This window comes from Amphibalanus amphitrite, unplaced genomic scaffold (genome assembly GCF_019059575.1).
Source record: "Amphibalanus amphitrite isolate SeventyFive unplaced genomic scaffold, NRLGWU_Aamphi_draft 000048F_arrow, whole genome shotgun sequence".
Taxonomy (NCBI): domain Eukaryota; kingdom Metazoa; phylum Arthropoda; class Thecostraca; order Balanomorpha; family Balanidae; genus Amphibalanus; species Amphibalanus amphitrite.
In genome coordinates, this window is record NW_024881544.1 from 538,956 (window position 1) to 558,995 (window position 20,040).

General features: G+C 49.3%; 1 protein-coding gene across 1 annotated transcript; it reads right to left on the bottom strand.

The window, feature by feature from the left end:
• Positions 1-1,305: 1,305 nt before the first annotated feature.
• LOC122377639 (sodium-coupled monocarboxylate transporter 1-like) lies at positions 1,306-16,724 on the bottom strand. Its single transcript, XM_043357907.1, has 12 exons — positions 16,400-16,724; positions 10,746-10,957; positions 10,283-10,430; positions 9,712-9,886; positions 8,955-9,133; positions 7,496-7,612; positions 4,900-5,029; positions 4,273-4,480; positions 3,651-3,805; positions 3,245-3,438; positions 2,642-2,742; positions 1,306-1,767 (listed from the first exon to the last, which is right to left on the bottom strand). The coding sequence occupies exons 2-12, from the start codon at positions 10,945-10,947 to the stop codon at positions 1,607-1,609; spliced, it is 1,770 nt and encodes a 589-aa protein (XP_043213842.1). The 5' UTR covers positions 10,948-10,957; positions 16,400-16,724; the 3' UTR covers positions 1,306-1,606.
• Between the last annotated feature and the right edge of the window lie 3,316 nt (positions 16,725-20,040).

Below are 20,040 nucleotides of genomic sequence, written 5' to 3' on the forward strand. Positions count from 1 at the left end.
ATACTAGTGTCTCTTAGGGCCCTATACCTATCGGTGGCTCTGGGGGCCCCACACCGGCGCCTCTGTGGGCCACCACACCTGTGCATCTCAAGGCTCTATAGATACTTACATCTGAAGGACCCACACCGACACCTCTGAGGGCCCCACACCAGTATCTCGGAGCTCTGAAGGCCCCACACCGGTGACTCTGAGGACTCACCGGCTCCTGAGAGCACCATGTTGATGTCTAACGGCTCCACAAGGCCACTGAAGGCACCACACAAGCTCTCACTGAGCTCTAATGCCCATGTACCGGCCTCGCCAGCGCATTCATAGCTCCACACCAGCAATTGTAAGGGCTTCACACTGAAGTATCTGAGGGTTCCACACCGGTGTCTCTAAGGGCCACATACCGGCATCTCTGAGGGCCCCATACCGGCGTCTCCGAGGGTCAACATCTGGCGGGCACTCATCAGCGACTGAAGGTCCCACACTGTCGACTCCGAGAGCCCCATCTGCGTCTGGGAGCAACATGCCGTCTCTAAGAACCACGGCGGCTCCTCCGTCGAAAGATGGGCGTCTGCATGCCAAAGGGGAGCGGTTCTGAGACAGTAGGGCACCTACGTGCAATAGAGGGGCCCCTATGAAGCCCATAGGGGTGCCTCAATGCGAAAGAGGGGTGCCTCTGAGGCCTACTATATGGGCGTCCACATGCAATAGAGGTCTGCAGACTGCAATTGATCAATGCCATGGGGGTGCATTCATAAGAAACAGGGGCACCGGCGTGGCAAAGAGAGGCGCCTTCAAGTGTCCATAACAGGTTGTATATGCGACAACGGGGCGACTGTGGGTGTGGGACATATAGGGATGTCTCTGATGACTATACATAGGGCGCTTATATGCCAAAGAGGGCGCCTATGAAGCTAATGGGGGCACCTGGGAAACGAGGAAGACATTTGTGTAAGGGTTTTCAGGGGTCATGCGCCGTTTGCGGCAAATAGATTCTAAAAAAAAATCGGAGGGGAAATAAGTTTTAAAAATGGTGCGGACTTTCCGCACTGTTCGCTTAAGCGGTTACGCCCCTGGGTACATCTGCCCGATCTCTGAAGCTAGATTTGGAGGTCATACTTGAAAGCAGCCATCAGGACGATGCAAAAGTTGGAGGCCCCTGAAAATAGGAGGCCCCCTGGAAAAGGAGGCCCCTTGACAGGGTGGCCCACCCACTTTTCATGACGTTCCTACGCCCGTGTGTACCCCCCCCCCCCCCGCCATCTGAAAGTAGTTCCCGCGCCTCTGGTGAGTCGGATATCGACATAATACAAGATAATTGAGTATTTTTATATTTATTGGCGCGTGAAGCACGAGTCACCTAGTTACAAATGTTAGATTAAAACATCACAATCATTATCCATTCGTACACTTATAAAAGATAAAATATCAAAAAGCGACTGATCCGACCCAAGTCGATCCGCGAGCGGCGCAGCTCGGTCCCTCGCTGGACGCCCGAGCGGTCCCAACAGACGCCGCTGCCACCTGTGTGACGCTGAGCGCGGCACCTGCAGGCCAGTCGGCCCACTGACTGAGCCGCGAGGTCCACGCTCTGTAAAACTGCGCGATAACACAGCCCTCAGTCCGCCGCCGTCTGCTTGTAGGTCGACATGGTGAAGATGGGGTTATCGGCCGCGTACTTGGCGTCCGAGGAGTCTCTTCGGCAGCAGTTGACCCAGTTGAGCAGTTTGTACGCCAGCGGGTTCACCAGACTCTTGTTCACCTCTCGATCGTTGCAGCCTGCAAACAGCGCCAATTCACCACTCTGGTCAGGCCTGCTGACGTTTAGCTTTGTCATGGATGAGATAATAATAAAACCAGTATAACGCCTTTTGTGGCGACTAACGGAGCGAGCGAGAGGGTGGGCCTTGCACGTGCGAAATTGCGAGGGGGTACCTCCAACTGACTTGTGCAGTGTGCACGGCACCTTACTAACCGGTCTCTAGCGATGTGCCAAATTTGAGCACAATCGGCCCAGCCGTTCTCGAGATCTGGAAGCGGCACCCTGCACGTGCGCACGTGCAAAATGGGTCCCAACTGACTTGTGCACGGCACCCTACTAACTGCTCCGTAACCGTGTACCAAATTTGAGCGCAATCGGTCCAGCCGTTCTCGAGATCTGGAAACGACCCCTGCACGTGCGCACGTGCAGCAGCCCCCCAACTCTGGCACATGGATATGTATTGCCTAGTGGGTGCCTACCTACATGCCAACTCTCAGCGCAATCGGCCCAGTAGTTACCGAGATATTGCAACAAATACAAAAGTGACACCTCTTCGTTTTGCACGTGGCACGTGCATAAGGGGTCACCCACATGCATCGGGAATAGTGCAATACTTGGTAGAAGGAATGAAGCTACCCTACAAAAATTACCGCATGTAAATCGGTCAAGTGGTTGCTGAGATATAAGCCTCGCAAAAGCGTGACCACGGCCGGCCGGCCGCTCATACTCAGAAATTTCCGTTAATCTAAGGAAAGACTACGCTCGCTTCGCTCGCTCCGTAATAATTAACTGATGAGATAAAGATTGAACAGGTTCTCTAATGCGTACATACCTACAGTTGAACACATTTGCGAACGCATGACATTCTCAGAGGTTATTTTGTTTACGGACCTGTGAGAAGGCTGACGATGGAGCCGATGATGACGCACAGCAGGCAGCCGAGCATGTTGTAGAGCTGGTACGAAATGCCGTACACGTACTGGTCGATCCAACTGGAAAACAGAGGGCGATAAGTCACAGGACTGGCCGGCACCAGGCGACGATAAGCTTCTGTAAGTTTCTTCCCTCAGTATGAAGCTATGATTAAACTCCTGGTGGGTTTGTATAATTATTATACCTATTTTATTGCTCATTCATTTATCAGAGATGACCTCTCACCAAGCGACACCAAGAAACAGAAAACGGATAATTACATGTGATAAAGCTCCTGGTCGGAGTGTGACATGAAATATCGAACGGTGCCATCGCATGTCCCGTTTTGGTTAGACGATGGCCGTCTCGTCCTTTGCCTCATCGAGCCTCCTCGGGAAGGCCGGGTTGGTCATTAAGTCAGGTCATTCCGCCCTCCCCTCACCTATCCTCCTCGGACAGCCCAGTGGGCGCCGGTGTCATCAAGGCCAGGTCAGGTCACCACATCCTCCCCTCACCTATCCTCCTCGGGAGGCCGATGGGCACCGGAGTGGTCAAGGTCAGTTCACCCCGCCCTCCCCTCACCTATCCTCCTCAGGCAGTCCGGTGGGTACCGGAGTGGTCAGCTCGGTCGGCAGTGGCGTGCTCAGTGACACGACCGTCACGTTACAGCCGGCAGTCGAGGTCGGCAGGGGGGCCGGTCGCTTCCCGGAGCCGTACGCGCCGAACACTGCCCACATACTGAGGGCGCTGGCCGACAGCATGCCTACGACGGCGCCCTGCCGACACACCAGTCAGTGGTCATCTCAGCGCGATTTTATTGAGAGACGGAGATGAACCAGTCTTACTCTTGACATATTTGGAAGTTTTTAAAACAACTTTATGCGCATCTGAAGGGCTTACGAATTATGTTCAGAGACTTTGGTGAGCGAGATATAGCCGCACAATATAGAACGATACATGTCATTGGTGTGGTGACAAACAACTGCACCTTGCCGTTGGCAAAGGGTATGAACAGTCCCAGCGAGAACACTCCCAGAACGGGTCCGCTGAGGGCGCCGTTGATGGCCAGCGAGGCCTGTAGCACACCGCCGAACTTGCTGACCAGGAACGCCAGCCCCACGGCCATGACTCCATACAGCAGACCTGGAGGGACACAGCGGGGCGAGGGTGAGTGTTGGGTCCATTACAGCAGACCTGGAGAGATATACAGCGGGACAAGGGTGAGCGTTAGGAACTGTTCTTCCTATAGGGAGAACAGTTAGGTATGGGGTTGAGTGTCAGGTCAATTACGGCAGAGCTGTGTGCACAACGGGACAGGGATGAGCGCCATCATCCCGTATCTTTATTATGTTTACGTACGTATAAGTGACACTGGCTTGTGGCAGATATAGGTTTCATTGCGACAGTCATGCAGATGCTGTTTGAATTTAATACCTATGCATGAAAAAGCTGAGCTAGTGATAGTGACTAAGCAGTTCAATCAGCAATCAGCATCTGCAATGATCAATCATGTTCAAAACAACATTAGCTGATGCACAAATCATGAATTTAAACGAGAAGGTCAAAGTCTCTCGAAGAGTAACAAACACCATGGAAGTGAAATCGCTTACTGATAATGCGAGTCACCCATGACTTGGCGACTTCTGTCATGTTCTGGAACATCGCTATGTTGCTGATGAAGTCCTGCCACGTGATTGCAGCCAGTGAGTTGAGTCCTGACGAAATGGTGCTGAGAGCTCCCGACATGATGCAGGCCACAAACAGTCCCGGTAGGCCGGTGAGGTAGGACATCTGGTCCAACACGAAATACGGCACCAGCTGGGAACGAGAACAAAACACATTGTCATGTATCGGAACGGAGTTTCTGTCATCGCAATAATTGGCGGATGCCAGCACTTCAGGCGGTCAATGATGACTTTTAAATGTCTCAAGACTCAAATGACATCAATTATGTCGCCATCTCTCAGTGAGCACATGAAATGTGTATTCCGGGGGTCAATGGGTACAAATTCGTTTTAAATATCAACAATATTCCGACATGATATGATTTGGACTTCGGACTTCGGAGTTTAATGAGTTAATCCTTAAAAAGGAATGTGCTGTCCTTAGTTGCTTCAGGTTCGTTCAGGCCGGCTGGTTGATGGTTCGTTCCTACCCATCTGATTTCTCAAGTGGAATTTCTCATTCTTACCGGTCCAGTGCCTAGTGTCCCTCTTCTTTAAACTGCTCATTCTCACCTGATCCTTTTTCTCAACGAGTCCGACCTTGAGCGGGTCACACTCGGCGTACGTGGCGAAGATGGCCAGTCCGGTGAGACAGGCTAGCGTCGTGTACAGCACCGTGGCCGGCGCGTTCAGCAGGCAGGCGCTGTGGGAGGAAAGGGGGAGGATGTTCGCTCAGCAGAGAGGCACTGGCGGAGGCGAGTGGGGACATTCGGGAGTCAGCGCATTTGTCGCAGGAAAGAGACGTTCACCAGACATCACTGTATAAGAGAGGGAGGGGTGTGTCCAGCCCAGCTGTCAGCACATTTGTCGGAGGAAAGAGCTGTTCAGCAGACAGCACTGTCTAAGGAAGTGTGTTCAGCAGACCACACACGCATTGTCGGAGGGCGGGGACGTTCAACGGACGGACACACCGCACACACATCTGGCAGGAAGGGGTTAGCGTGAATGCATGACAAGTGACAAGACAAAAGGTACGCACCGGCTGGGGAAAGGTATACTCGCCTCCTTGGCGCAGCTAGTACGCGGACTGCCGGCGGGAGGGGGGGGGGGGGGGCTAAGGGCGTGACCCAAGAGATACCTACATCGCTGGGCGCAGGATGGCCTTGGGCGCAGGTGAGAACATGGCGTCGAATTTCGGAATGATATCACGCACAGTTCGACTGCGGGCATGTGTCAAAGGGTAGCTATGCAGGTAATGCCGAAAGCACCAAGTGCACAGTGCACGTGGACAGTGCACCCTGGCTGAACTCTTAACATCATACCTAATCATCAATCATAGGCTGACTCTACAGTCTACATATAGTTGGTGTCAGTAATGAGGGTTCCGGCCTTCAGGCTCACTAAATCATAACGTGACGGGCCAGTTACTCATTTCCACCTATGATTTATGTTTAACGCTCTCATCGATGCGCTTGTGAATGTATTCACGGCAGATATCAAATAAACGGTCACTAATCTACCGCGTGTTCGGCACTTTGGCTGGGAATATACGCATATCATGGCTGCGTGCATCTAGCACTGGACGCATTAGTTTGACGGATTGCTGTATATAAGAAGTGCTGTGCCATTGCTATCGCTACATATCTTATAACGGCCAACGGGGGTCTTCCACGAACCACTGGATGGCCTGTGGTACGGAATTAATGCCGGCTGCTGCAGGCCGAAGGGTCGTGTGACTCGAGGTCAGGTAATGACCAGCAAGTCAAGTTGAATGTGCCATAGTTGGACCACTCCAGCGTCCTCGGGTGCTAGAAAAGTGTCTATAATAATGCAACTGGCGCCGTTTTTACCCTATCATTTAGCTTACCCGATAATTTATAGATTTTCATTGATAAAAGATTAAAGATTTTCATAGTCAGCCTGAAATTCATCTCGTTTTATAACTTTTTCGATGTTAGGCATTTTTGTATTTAGGGCTTTTGCTTTATTGTGCCTATATGTAAGTTATCCATTCCTCCAGCTTTGCCACTTTGATCCCTACATAAATCTGGCGTCTTGGTGGAATGAACCACTGAACCATTGCTGTTATGGTATCAATTATTTTGTCATTGCTGCATGTTCTATTTCCGCTGAAGTGGAAGTAGAATGATTCCACTGCATTCTACTTCTACCCATGACTTATGCCGGCCGGCGGTGAGTTTCGGCTGCGGCCTGAACCGGTGCCACCGTGCTGACACGACCCTGGCCCGTGTGCCGGCCGCACCTGACCCAGATCCAGCTCTGCACCTTCCACCAGTGTCGGACCAGACCGGACGGGAATGCCTGTCCCTGCGACCGCTGCCGGTCATGATAAACCGGTCTTCGCAGTTTCTGGATACTACCAGGCTTCTCAGGCAGACGCTGAGTTTAGCAAGGAAACCGGACAATTATAGACCCTTCTTGATTCTCACCGAGAGGGCGCCTTTTATTCGGAATGCCAACAAAATATTAACATTAGCATATTTAAATATGATCATTAGGTATGTGCCAGCTCTATCCCTCAAAACTGTTTATTTCTGTTATCAATAAACTGTTAGTCTGTTGAGATGTGATTAAAAACCAGTTTCTAGCATCTCAAAAGAGCATTACCGCCGACAGATAAGGGCGCACGCCGGGAACCGGTTGTCGGTTTGCCTCCGTCTGCGGTTGGCAGAATCCGACCTGTGCGGGTCAACCAAGGAGACGTCGAATAGCAGGCCGAATGGACAGGCAGGGCACTGCAGTGCAGATATCGTGCATCTTGAATCTTGATAGCTTTATTCAATGAATTCATGCGGTTTTGGAAACATTAGCCGCTCGGTGGATGATTTTTTTTTTGAAGTCGAGGTCAGTCTTGAAATCAAATTTCTAAGAATGCCGTTTCATTATATCCGTCCGATAATCAGGTACCGATGATAATTACCGATAGTCAATCGATGATATTTTAGATGATATTGCACGAAAGTGGACATCCGTTGTGTCCTATATTTACCAAAACTATTTCACTAAATCTAGATTAAACAACTAAAACTAACTAAAAAACTGAAGCAAGGTATTATTAATAAAACAAAATTGCTTGATAACCAAATGTTTATCAAGTAGTAATTTGTCGGCCGTGTTGAGTAGACGGTGAAGGCTGTGCCATACTCACATGCGAGCCGCCTTCAGGGTGGGCAGGCTGATGTAGCGCTGGATGGACGTCTGGTTCACGCCGAACACGGTCGTCCACAGGAACAGCGTGCCGAAGAACAGGTTCCAGAAGTTGTGCCTGCCCACGAAACACGCGATCCGGAACGTGTGACAAGTCTGACGATTCACTGTCATGCATGATTGGCTTCGTTTAAAGCGAAAAAAGATGTAGCATCTTCGGTTGGATATATCTGTTGCTTATCGCGTGCCTAAGGCTTTACTGTAGGGTAGCCCGGGGCAAGACGCCCCAGATAATTTATTTTGCTACACAACTTTTGTCCCACATCACCTGGAAGGCTAAATTTGTGCTCAATGCGTTCTTTGGACATTTTACTTTAAATTCCACCCCTAAAATTCATTCACTTATGATCGGACTCCTAGCTAGGAAGTGATTTGTGAAGCATCTGCAAATGGGGCATTTTGCCCCAACCCCAGGGCAAAACGCCCCACGGCCTGGGGCAAGAAGCCCCATACTCTAGATTAAAGATTAAACATGCTAGTTGACTTAAATCTTATATGAGAGGTCTGTTAGACCTTGGGAAGCACGGCACTGAAGTTAGCTCCTTCCACCCTATCAGGTGTTCAGCTAAAACACTATTGTATGAGCAGGTTTTTCACCTGCCTCATAAGCCCAAATAATAAATTATTGCAATGGAAATGTTAACAAAATACTTCCTTTGCCATCCAGTTGCTGAGAAAAGTACATATAAATGCATAGAAACTTACTGTTAGCCAGCTACCGAACATTAGGAAGTGGGTAGTCCGAACAACACATGAGGTAAAACGCCCCATGGGGTGTTTTGCCCCGCGACCTACTGGGGCGTTTTACCCCATCACGTAGTTTGGTCAGAGAACAACGCCTTGCACTCCAGCAAGGCATAATTTAACGCGAACCAAGCCGGCATTATAAGCGTTAGATAAAGTTGTTCAAAATACATAAAAGTCGTTAACCTGATGTGGACCATAACAGAACGCCATGATGCATAAGCTGACAACAAAACATAAAAATCACCCCAAAAACACATTTTTGGCTATATCTTCCTAAAGAGTCATCACAATTTCTTTCCAGTCTGCTCATATAATGATCATATAGTGCACGTTTTATAGAAGAGATGATGTTTCTCCAGAACCTTGCCAGTTCCGAGAAACATCGGTGAGGCGTTTTACCTCGGCGGGGCGACTTGCCCCGGTCTACCCTAATTGTGATGAGCAGTTGCGTAATTAAATAAAAAATAGCTTACTTCATAGATCACAGTCCCTTTTTCGTTACATTTGATCACATCACAAATCGTTAATAACACAACATTTACACAATTTATTTGGTGCTGTTTTAATTATCGCAAATTGAAAGAGACAACCAACATTTACGGAGACGGCCTTTTATATGATTTGTGGCGATGCGATGTAAGATTTATGCTCACCTTTGCCACGGATTTAAGGTGAAGTCGAAGAAGGTCATCCTTTGATGTTCGGCGTTAATGGTAAATATGTTTGTGAAGCCCCCGACGTTGATGGCTCCCTGGACAATCATGGCGATCATTCCGGCGGCCATGATGGCTGCTTGGAGGACGTCGGCCCACACCACCGCCTTTAGACCGCCCTGGAGGACCGTGGACAAACGTCAGGAGCTTCCACAAGTCCTCCTGGCAGGACCGTGGACATACGTCAGCAGGCCAGCTTCCATCAGGACTCTGTGCAGGGCCGTGAGGCATACCTAAGTCACTTGGTCAGAACGAACTGGAGGATTGTAGGATATACGTCAGGAGCTTCCGACAGAGAATTCCAACATAATGTTTGTTGTGGGGTGTATGTGTATCTGGTATGGGCAGAAGACATATTGAAAGGAAATTTGTAGTTCTTTTCAACCAGTTACGTCGAGCGTTGAAGCTTGCCGGTTACGGACCATGGAACGATCAGAAGTGAACGTGGTCTTACTGTTGACCCTCAGTACTCACGGAGACGGTGTACACTGTACAGTGTACAGGGCTTACTTACTAGGGCGGTGTAGAGGGTGCCGCAGGCAGTTGTATACAGGAAGATGGTGTTCAATGTACTCACGAAGGAGGTGTAGAGGGTTCTACTCTCCAAATTGGTGTTTCAGACTGTACTCACGAAGACGGTGTGGAAGGAGAGATGTTCACTGCACAGGAAGGTGGTGTTCAGGGCTTATTTACTCACGAAGGCGGTGTAGAGTGTGCCGACGGCCGCCGAGCCGACGATGGCGATCCACAGCGGCAGACCGGTGACGAAGCTGAGCGCCAGGCTGGGCGCGTACAGCGCGATGGCCATGTACAGCGAGGTGCGCAGCAGGTACACCAGCACACACAGCGTGCGCAGCAGACGGTTGTCGAACCTGCGGCGCAGCGGCGTGACTCAAGGGGCGAGTGGAGACTGGAGACTGCTGGAGGTACGTCATAAATATGACTTTCGAATATCTTCGTCAGAAATGTAGATTACAATTTTTAACTGAGCATATACCTGTTTGAAACCAGCTTTCAGAAGCATCAGATGTGAGCATTGAGTTCCTGATTAAACCATAGAAAGCGCATAAAAATGGCTAGCTACGATGATGCATGAGGTGCAGCGTTGTTTGTAAAAGCGCTTAACCTTCAGGGCCGGACAATGCTGTTGAACTGATGCGTGACGCGACTCTTCGTTTTAGCCTCTCGCCAATGCTGGTTTGGTGGGATTGCAGAGTCATCATAAACCCGCCGCGGTGTGCGACAAGTGCTCGGTTTAGCTGACTCACCGATAATGGAGGTACTCGTACACAGAGGTGACCCCGCACCGGTAGAAGATGGGCAGGAACAGGTAGGCGACGGCCGGCAGGATGACGAAGAAGGCCGTGTTGCAGATCCAGTACTGCACGCCGTTCATGTACATCTCAGCCGGTGAGCCTGGGGTACGAGGTAGCTTCAACCATGTGTGTTATGATACAGGTAGTGTTCTTGGAAAATCGGTCTGAAAGTTCGACGAACTCTTCAGTTTGCTTAACAGACAAAGTGAAAATGCAATGTAGCTTTATGGCCGATCACACTCATTTTACTCGTTTTCTTACGTATAGACACGATAAAGACATTACAAAGGAAAAAAAACGAAATAAGAAAAAAAACGACAGATGACTGAAAACTATACGGGTAGGGGCCATTTGGAACTTATCTTATACTCATCGTTCTAGACAATGATACACCTGCGAGTCCTCCTTTACTCACCGAGGATGAGGATGGCCGAGAGGAAGCTGACCATGATGGAGACGGCCACGGGCAGCACGGACATGCTGCGTCCGCCCAGCAGCAGGTCCTCGTTGGTCTGTTTGCCGCGCACCGCATGGTAGACGCCAATCAGCAGCGAGAGCAGCAGCGTGGCGCCGAACACGCAGTAGTCGACCAGCCCGAACGTCGGCCGAACGCCCATCGTGGCGCACCTGCGGCGGAAACACGGCGCGGCGGCTCTGAGATCGCGCTGCAGCTTTACTACATAGGTTAAGGTGTCACATGATTGTATAGGTGTCATTTAGTTGTAAACGAGGGGTTACGTTGGGTGGGGTTAAACGAAGGCAATGGGAGCAATGGCGTGGACAGAGCGTTGGCTTAACCCTATTCCTGGCGGGGGGGGGGGGGCCTCAGGAGCCCCCCCCCCTGAGGTTTTTTGGTTATATCTCCCAAACGCTTTGAGCTAGGAAGCTCAAATTTTCTGACTTTTTCTTAAAGGCTTTTACGCAACATTTCTGAAAATTTTGAGTTGATCTGACCTCAGGTCAGGTCACCAGAGGCGGTTTGGTGACCCTACCTCAGAAAAGTTTGCAATCACGCCAGAGCTAGAGTTTTTGACCGATCAATTTCTTCTCTTCAGGCTTTAGTTAGGGTACCAGTATGTGCAATTTTTATGTCTCAGAATTTTCATATCTGTGACCTGAGGTCAGGCCAGACTCGTGACCTTTACATTGCAAGCCTATGGGAAAATATTGAAACGCCTCCTGCTTCGTGTAAACGAGTCAAAAACACCCAGTTCTTTCAGTATTACGGAGGATTATCTCATCGGTGATGATCCTGGTGCCGCTAATTGACAGGGGCACCGGCAAACGTCATCTGAGGTCATGTGACGTCATAAATCGTTTTTCTGTCAATAAATCACGACATGATGGTGCTAAAGACTTGTAAGTGGTACCAAACTGCTCGCCTGGTCAAGGCGCGTCGTTTGGTATGCAGCATGACCATACCCCACAACCTCATTGATGAATGACCTGACCTTGACCTCAGGTCAAATTTTAAATTGACCTGTGAAGGTCATCACATACTTATTTCGCATCGCCTCGGCGAGAGCAACAAAAAATGTATTGGTTTTATGTCTCTATGTTTCTTAGTTTAAAAGTTATATAGGTAACTAATTCCAAAACATTTTATCGTTGATGACCTCTGGTGACCTCAATATTGACCTGACCTGAAAATGTTTTATGTAAAAGTTGTAGATCTTTAAACGACCTATCAAACGCCGTTCGCCGTTTGTCGCTGCAATGTGTAGTTTTTGAGATCTGAAGGGGGGGCCGAATCGGCCCCCCCCCGCCAGTTTCTTGTCCCGGCGGAGCCCGCCAGGAATAGGGTTAAGCCATCGCGCCAGCGATGCATCGCTGACACTCATGTGTTGGGAACTCGATAAAAGTAGCCCAACGAGACATGATCCGATTTAGTTGAACATTTAAGCATATAACAATAGTAAAGGTGTGCTGTGCCAGGCTTTTCTCAAAATGGACCACAACTGACTTTTGATCATATTTTGTTGTGCAAATTTCGGGTCCCTGACCTTCGCTGACCTCTAGGACACTCGGTGGGAAATGACGCCAAAAAGTTTCGTCTCGCATGTCTATCTCAAGGGCTTTGTCGCGTAAATACGGGTGTCAGGTCGATTCGATTCGAGACGTCCCGAATGTCTCGAAATTGTAGGTAAATATCTGCATAAATAACGTATAGGTACCTATATTATGTTCCATAGCACATCTCACAATTAAAATACCGTGTGCCATGGTACAGGATTGCTGATGCAGCATTGCTTTGAAGTGAGTAGGTGGCTCGGTAACCCAAGGACGGTCATCAGCCGTCCTGTTTAACAGTTGCATGTGCATTCAGGTGGCGTACACGACCGTTGCGAAACCCCGCCGATTACTTCACATGCATCTCTGCAAGGACACATATATCAGCGTCGAAAGTAGATAGCGTCCTGACGTATACCATCCGGCCTACAGTTGCTAATGCAAAAACAGGTGGTTAGTGCCTAGCACCTGTGCTGCATCCTGTCCCGCTTTGAGACGGGATTGTCTAGTGTCAGCTTTGGGACGGCTTTGTAACATGTATCTTTTTTCATTATCGTAATAGTAAGTATCAGCTCCCATTTAACAGTTGTAAGCCGTAGGGCGTAGAGCCGTCTACTTTTACCAGGAATCAGTCTGTTCGCATGCTCTTAGGAGTGCAGTTCTGACCGTTCACAATACAATTAACATACAACTAGCCTCGATGCTCGGTTGGGCCATAACGTATTTTTTTTTCTACCAGGTTTTGACTCTGTTCCTACCAAACAGGCCCAGCCGTGTGTTTGCTTGTCATTTAGTTGTTTATCTCTATTCTAGCATTTTTATTTCATTATCAAACTAAATGATTAAAGTGTCAGCCTGAGGGATCAGGTTTAACATAGAAACATGAATCATAACATAATATGATTCATGTTATCTATGGGTTTAATTAGTACATGCCATGGTCTCAATTCGGACGTTTTTTGGGGTTATCAATCATTTTTTTACGCGCCAAATTGTTGAAAATATGTGTGGGCTCATTTGTTTGATCAGAACCTCCAATCTTTATGTATCGATAAGGCACGTATCATACCTACACTTCTGTTTTTTTTTTTATTGATAATCGACGATTTATGTTTTATCGTGAAAATAGGTACTTATTCCACTGTTATCACAGAAAATGCTGTCATTAGGCATGCCTACCAAGCATCTAAGAATCTGCTGCGTGCTACACAGAGTATGTAGATCTTTGCAGCTACCATTCATGATGCGTAAACTTGTCCATTGTTTTACGTTGAGAGATCTGCATCGAATGCACGGAGAGACATATTGCGATAGCATAGCTATGATGCTCCGGATTAGGATTTCAAACGGCAATTCATCGCTATGGAAGGACAATGAGGGACATTTCGACTAATGTGGCATTGTGTCAAGCCTTGGTACGGCCACCCTGAGCCCTCCTGCTTCTCGTGCCTTCTGCCTCGACAGCTGACGCCCTTACTTGTAAGTACGAAAGATGAAAGTTTATCAAATGTATTTCGCCATAGCTCTTCTACCACATGCTCGATCGATATAAAAATCGACGACAAATAGATCTGATTTTATGACGGGTGCATATATCAATTGCCATGCAAAGGCATCAAATGATAAGTTACTGGCCAGCGGCGCTTGGAGAATTGTTTGTATTTCGAGAGCGCCGGTCGAAGCGGCGCTGCAGCTGCACAGAGCTGTGGAGGCGCCGTCGGCCTTCACAGACCGGTCGCTGACGAGGTCACGCTGTTGTGCACACGCCGACCGTGCGCTGCACCTTTCGTGACTGATGTACCACGCGGTGCACGCGAACCAATTGTGACCGTGTCACCAGCCAGGTCGGCGTGATTCCGCGCGGCGGGCGGCGGGACGGCTCGGGAAGACCCGGTGTATGCAGTCAGTTGGTGTCCAGGAGCGGTTGGACTGCTATAATCAACCACTAGCGTATTATCAGAAAAGGGTTTCACTCGAGGGCTTAAGAACACATTTATGTATGTGCACATGCATGTAAGCAATATGCAATATGCATACATCTTGCATGCATGTGCATACGTTCCTCGCAACCGCCAAGGTCACAGCATGCGTCCCCCTCCGTCCTGCCCACGTCAGACCGTGGGATGGCAGCTGGCTCCCGCGGCGGCCCGAACAGTTTAGTCGCCTGCTCACCTTTGGCTCACCAATCACCATACAACAAATTTGACTGATCTCTAGCTCACAGTGACACGCAAGTCGCAACCCCGGCCCACAGAGCAGAACAGGATCATCTCTTGCTCTAAATAAGGTGGAACGCGCACGGTGAGACGAAAATGTCACAACTCTGGTTTGCGAGGTAATAGAACATCCACATTTCTTAGGCCTAGAACCAGTTATGTATATTATGCCCACATGCAGAAGGCATTTAAACTGGTGTCCGCGAACTGCATAATTCGCTGTCGTGACTCTCCTTCAAGGGCCGCTTTGCACGATGCAGTGCGGGGCTACATGACATGCTCTGCCCATTGTCATGCCTGATTTGAGCGTGATGTATCCGATGACACATCAAACCTGCTATTAGGTATAGTGGCAGCGTGCTTTGGCATTCAGCTTGTTACGAACGGAGAAGTAAAACTTGAAGAAAGAGAAGTTTTTGATCTGTGACGACAAACGAACGGTGATACAGATTTGTTCCTTCGTGCAAGCTTTTCGTCGCCACGAAGTGATGTTGGCTTTTACTGCGATTTGTTACCTCTTTTACCTTGTCAATGATGGGTTGAAGCTTCGCTCGCTTGCGCTGACTGATCAACAATTGACTCTGCCTAGTGTCCTTAACTTTGTCCGGACCAGCGGGTGTCATTGTAGAACGATGGGAACCGTACAGTTTGCTACATATTTTAATATTTAGCTTATTTCTCAGTTGTCTTTAATTGCTGCTGTTCATCATGAGCTATGACTAAATCCTTTATGTTTGCACCACATTCTGTCACATTTTTATGAGACCTTTTACACGTTTCTCAAGTTCCTACCTAGGTAGGAACGATAGCTATCGTCGGCTTATCTAGGATGCTTAAATCTCTTAAGCATTTGAAATTTGCAGATTTATTTAACTAGAGTACATTGCTGGGCTGCATGGCACCACATATTTTTCCAACGCTGTATGGTCGGGATCTGATCGCACTCTGATGGAGTTCCAAGTTATGAAGTCCGCGTTGAGGATGGGATGAACTATCTGTAATAGGGCGACGTTCGAGTCATGGCTATAGGGTTAGGGAGCTGCGGAGCCGTCATGCCTCCGGAAGGGAACAACAAAAACGCTCAGCGAGCCTGGCCATGTAGTCCTGTCAGCGAAGGTCATTTGTTTTCATTCATCCTCTTTAGGGTAAACGAGTGCGCTGATTGGATCGTGTCATGCTGACGTCCCGTGGCGGCGACATTGTTTGGTACTACAATGAGTGGTTCATTATGGGGTGCTCACAACTCGCATGGCTTACTTGTTTCCGCTTTAGCGCTTTATAGCCATATGGGGACGAATTAAGACATGAAATGCTAGTGTTTTATGCTCCGTTGCATTCAGGACACACTTTTAGACGGATAGAAGGTAACTCCACCGGTGGTTGTCATTGGTGAAAGCGATTGATACTTGATGGCATTTCACATCGTAACTCATTTCAAGTGTACTGCTTTCTCACAATCGAAACAAGCGGGCAGCCAAGCACTTGTCACTCACGTGTACGTTAGCCTAGAAAGCCAGAACCATTGGTCGGCCTCGTCCAATCACGTAGGTGAGGGGTGCCCTAATTCTGTCACTGCGAAAAGCGGCCACTTTGCGTACTTGGTGCGCACCTGGCTATCTATCTGTGTGTATCTGTCGGCGTGTTTTGACGCCCTTCTGTCGGCCTTCGAGTCTGGCCTGCCTCGCCCGGGCCCGGGGCGCTGCTCATGTGGAGAATGTGAGAACCGGTTAGAGAGGCCCGGGCACGGTGCACGCGCCTGAGAACTCGTGCCGTTCCTCTCCGCGGGCACCGCTCGACCCTGTGCGTTGCGCAACGGGCACTCGCTCACGTGGCTTTCACTGACCTGCCCTTCTGTCGGTCGGTGTTCGGTAGCGGTCACTGGTCGGTATTGTAGGGTCGTCGGTGCGTCGATTATGCCGTCGTCGGTCGTTCCACCAGTGAGATCAGCCCCTGATCTCTGACGCGCGTGGGTCGGACGGTATCACTGACCGTTGCACGCACGTCACTCACTGTACTGCGGCCCGGTGAGCGGCGGGCTGCGCGGAGCGAACGCTGTCGACGCGGCACCAGCGTACCTCAGACTGCCCCGCTGCTGCCGCCGCTGCCGCTCGTGCACCTTCGAAACCGGCTCCGACGGTCCTAAAGCGACGCCGACGGCGCTGCGACTGGGCCGTGGTGACCGAACCGGGCCGCTATAGAAACCCGACTGCCCAGCGCCCGGTCATGGCCACTGGTCAGAAAACGCTGCCGGCTGGCTCTCACGTGCAAACGAAACCGTGACTGCCATGGTCAGCGGCGTATTTACGTGTGTATAGCTTTGTGCTTACGTGATGCATGTCTCTTTCATGCTTGTCACTGCAAGCTTTTGTGCATATGTTGCGGTGATCGCGTACAAGTCGCATTTACTTACCGAACGGGCGGATGACCGCCCATTAAACACTGCTCTGGCATAGGTAAACCAAGCGATTTTCATCGAATCCATGCTATTAGAAAGGAAGCTGATAACTACTCGAATACTAAAGGCCGCCGTCCACTATGCGGAGCGCTTGCGGTCCGTACGGAATTTAACACAGAGCCCTATGGGCGCATGCGGTCTCCGTCCGGAGTCCGTCAGGAATGTCTCCGCATCCGGACAGCAAACGGAGAGCTCACGCACACTCCATATCAGTTGTTACAAAAAGAAAATATGGCCATTGCCTAGCACAACAAGATGGTGCCATGCCAAGGAAATAATATTTATTTAGGTACTTTGTCTTGAAAGAGTAGAAATTCAATCTTAACCCGCGCCCCACTGGGGGGGGGGGGGGATGCTATTTATAGCCCCCCTCCCGTTTTTCTGCAATAACTTCCAAACCGCTTGACATATCGACGCCAAACTTTCAGTACCTTCGGCTGCATTAATTTGACACCTTGTGTCAAAATTTGAACTTCGTACCTACCATTTTTTTTAAATCATGTATTCATTTATTATCAATCATGATCGTGATCAAGCATCCAAGTGCAGTGGCGTTTAAATACGCGGGCGGGCATACTACATACATTGCCGCCCCAGCCCTATAGTACCCGATTCCTAATAGGTATGAGTGTCCTCTCTTCCCGTGCACGACATTACACAGCTGGCCGCCCGATTGCTGCACCAACTACCAGAGTACGCCCCAGTCGTCCACACTCGGCAGAAATCATACAAACCACGCACCCGTGCGAGATATAACGGTTATACACAGCTCTTTTTTTATGCATACATATTACATCTAACACTGTGCCATCGGACCGCCGCGCCGTCCCGGCCGAGCGGGGCCAGGCCCGGCTGCGGCACGGGCAGCAGCGCCAGCGGGCACGCCACTACGGGCGGGCCGGACGAAAGGGCCGCCGGGCGACGGGCGCGGCACCGTGCCGGCCGCCGGACCCCCGACGACAAACCCCAGCAACGGAGGTATCTCGCACGCATGGGTTAATTGGATGTGGGGAGGGCTGAGGGATGGGATAAGGAGTTGGTTCGTACCTACCATAGGTCGGCCGGAAATGACGACAGAGTGACGTCATGTTCGGCCGATTTCGACGCAAAACATTGAACCACGGCAATCGCTCCCAAGAGCTCAGTTTTTAAGCTAGATCCAATTTCTTTGCATGAGAGGACTCAGAATAGACTGGGCTATCAAACTGCTATCTCGGATTTTCGAAATTTTGAAAATTTCGAAAATTTTATATAATAAAATTCAAAATTTATATTTTTACATTTTTTTCCAAAAATTTTTGACTTTTCGAAAAAACCAGAATATATGTGATAGAACGCATTATTATGACTAACTCTAGCAAGTTTTAGCTAAATATCTTCAAAATGGCCAAGTTATACGCATTATTGCAAAAAATTAACAATTATTAATTTTTCAAATCAATTTTTCAGCACGAATTTGACATCATACGCCAATATAAATAGCACCATCGTGTTCCTGAGCTCAAACTGCATCCAATAGACACCTTTTTTGTTGAAAAATTTGAACTTCAAAATTTGACCTTTTTTGACCTGAAAGTGACCTGACCTAAGATAAATTTGACTCAAAATGACCTCGAATGACACAGACGACATCAAATTCGAAATGTTTGGCCTAAATGGACCATAAAACATGTGTCACGTGACCGACGGATGATATAATATTTTCGTGACCTGTGATGACCTGACCTTGACCTGAAAATCAAAGTACAAGTTTGGTACCCTCAGAGTACCTATCTAGAGCATCTGTTCACGAGTGTGTGAACCAAAAATGAGCCTGATCTGACTTGTAAGACGGCGGCCAGAGCCCAAAACGTGAAGAAGCCAAAATGCTAATAATTTTTACTTTGACCTGACCTGTGACGTCATCGGTGACCTCGAGGTCAATGAAATTAGGTTTCGTTCGACAGTTTTTCCGGGGCTATCAGACGCCGTTTGAATTTTGACGATCGGCCCAGTAGCTTCGGAGTTAGGAGGGGGGGCTATGAATAGCCCCCCCCCCCCCCCAGTAGGGCGTGTTATACGCAGACCCCAGTGGGGCGCGGGTTAACCCTCGCCGGCCTAGGGGGGGGGGGGGCGGGTGCCGCCCCCCATAGGGTTTTTTCGCGATAGCTCCGAACACGCTGGCGATAGAAAGCTGAAACTTGGCATACCTGACCTTTGATTCAAGCCGGATCTTTTGACACCAACCGCATTTTTGGGTCAGGTCAGGTCACTGACCTATGACGTCATAAGTGAACCTCTGCACGGTCTTCAGATGTCGCAACTTCGCAACGCCCTCACTGCCAGAGGAGATGTCACAGGGAAGTGAAACTTGCAGGATCTAGTATCCATTATGAGTCTCACAACTTGTATATCTTGGATTTTTCCTAAAGGTCATATTAGGTCAGGTCATTTTCGTGACCTCACCATTATAAGTCAATGGGGAAAAATGAAAACTGCTATTCTGGCGCCGGGAACGATCTCCAACTATCTCAAGCACACAGAATCGTGATTCGATGCACTCCTTGCAAGGTTAGATGCGTCAGTTTTTCAATGTTGACCTTGCGTGACGTCATTTATGACGTCATCAAGGTCATATTAGGTGTTCGCCGATAACTCTTGATCAAATTGAGCTAGCGAGTCGGGAAAGCCACCAATGGACCTAGGAAGACCTGCCGAATCGAATGATATGCGACATGACCTCTTTCGACCAACTTCGTGACCTGGGGGTGCTGACCTGACCTTGACCTGAGGTCAACACCCCAAGTTGACCTGACCCGGACAAAAAGTATATCATTCGACGCGCCTGAGCGAGGCAAACACGATGCTGCCAAAATCGCGGCTCTGCGGCCGTTTTTTGCGAAGTTATTCACCAAAAACTGAACCGTACCTTGGGGCACTTGACCTGACCTCAGAGGTCATAGGTTGACCTAGGACCTTAAAATCGGCTACCAATCTCTGCGTCTCGTAACGGCGCACACGCTCGTTTTTTCTGCGACGCGCTAACTCCA

Excerpts from the sequence above, each read along its gene's own strand:
- LOC122377639 (XM_043357907.1), bottom strand. The coding sequence starts at position 10,947 with ATGGGCGTTCGGCCGACGTTCGGGCTGGTCGACTACTGCGTGTTCGGC. Across the intron at positions 9,887-10,282 it reads TACGAGTACCTCCATTATCG|GTTCGACAACCGTCTGCTGC; the intron begins GTGAGTCAGCTA and ends GCTGCGCCGCAG. Across the intron at positions 4,481-4,899 it reads TCGTTGAGAAAAAGGATCAG|CTGGTGCCGTATTTCGTGTT; the intron begins GTGAGAATGAGC and ends TCTCGTTCCCAG.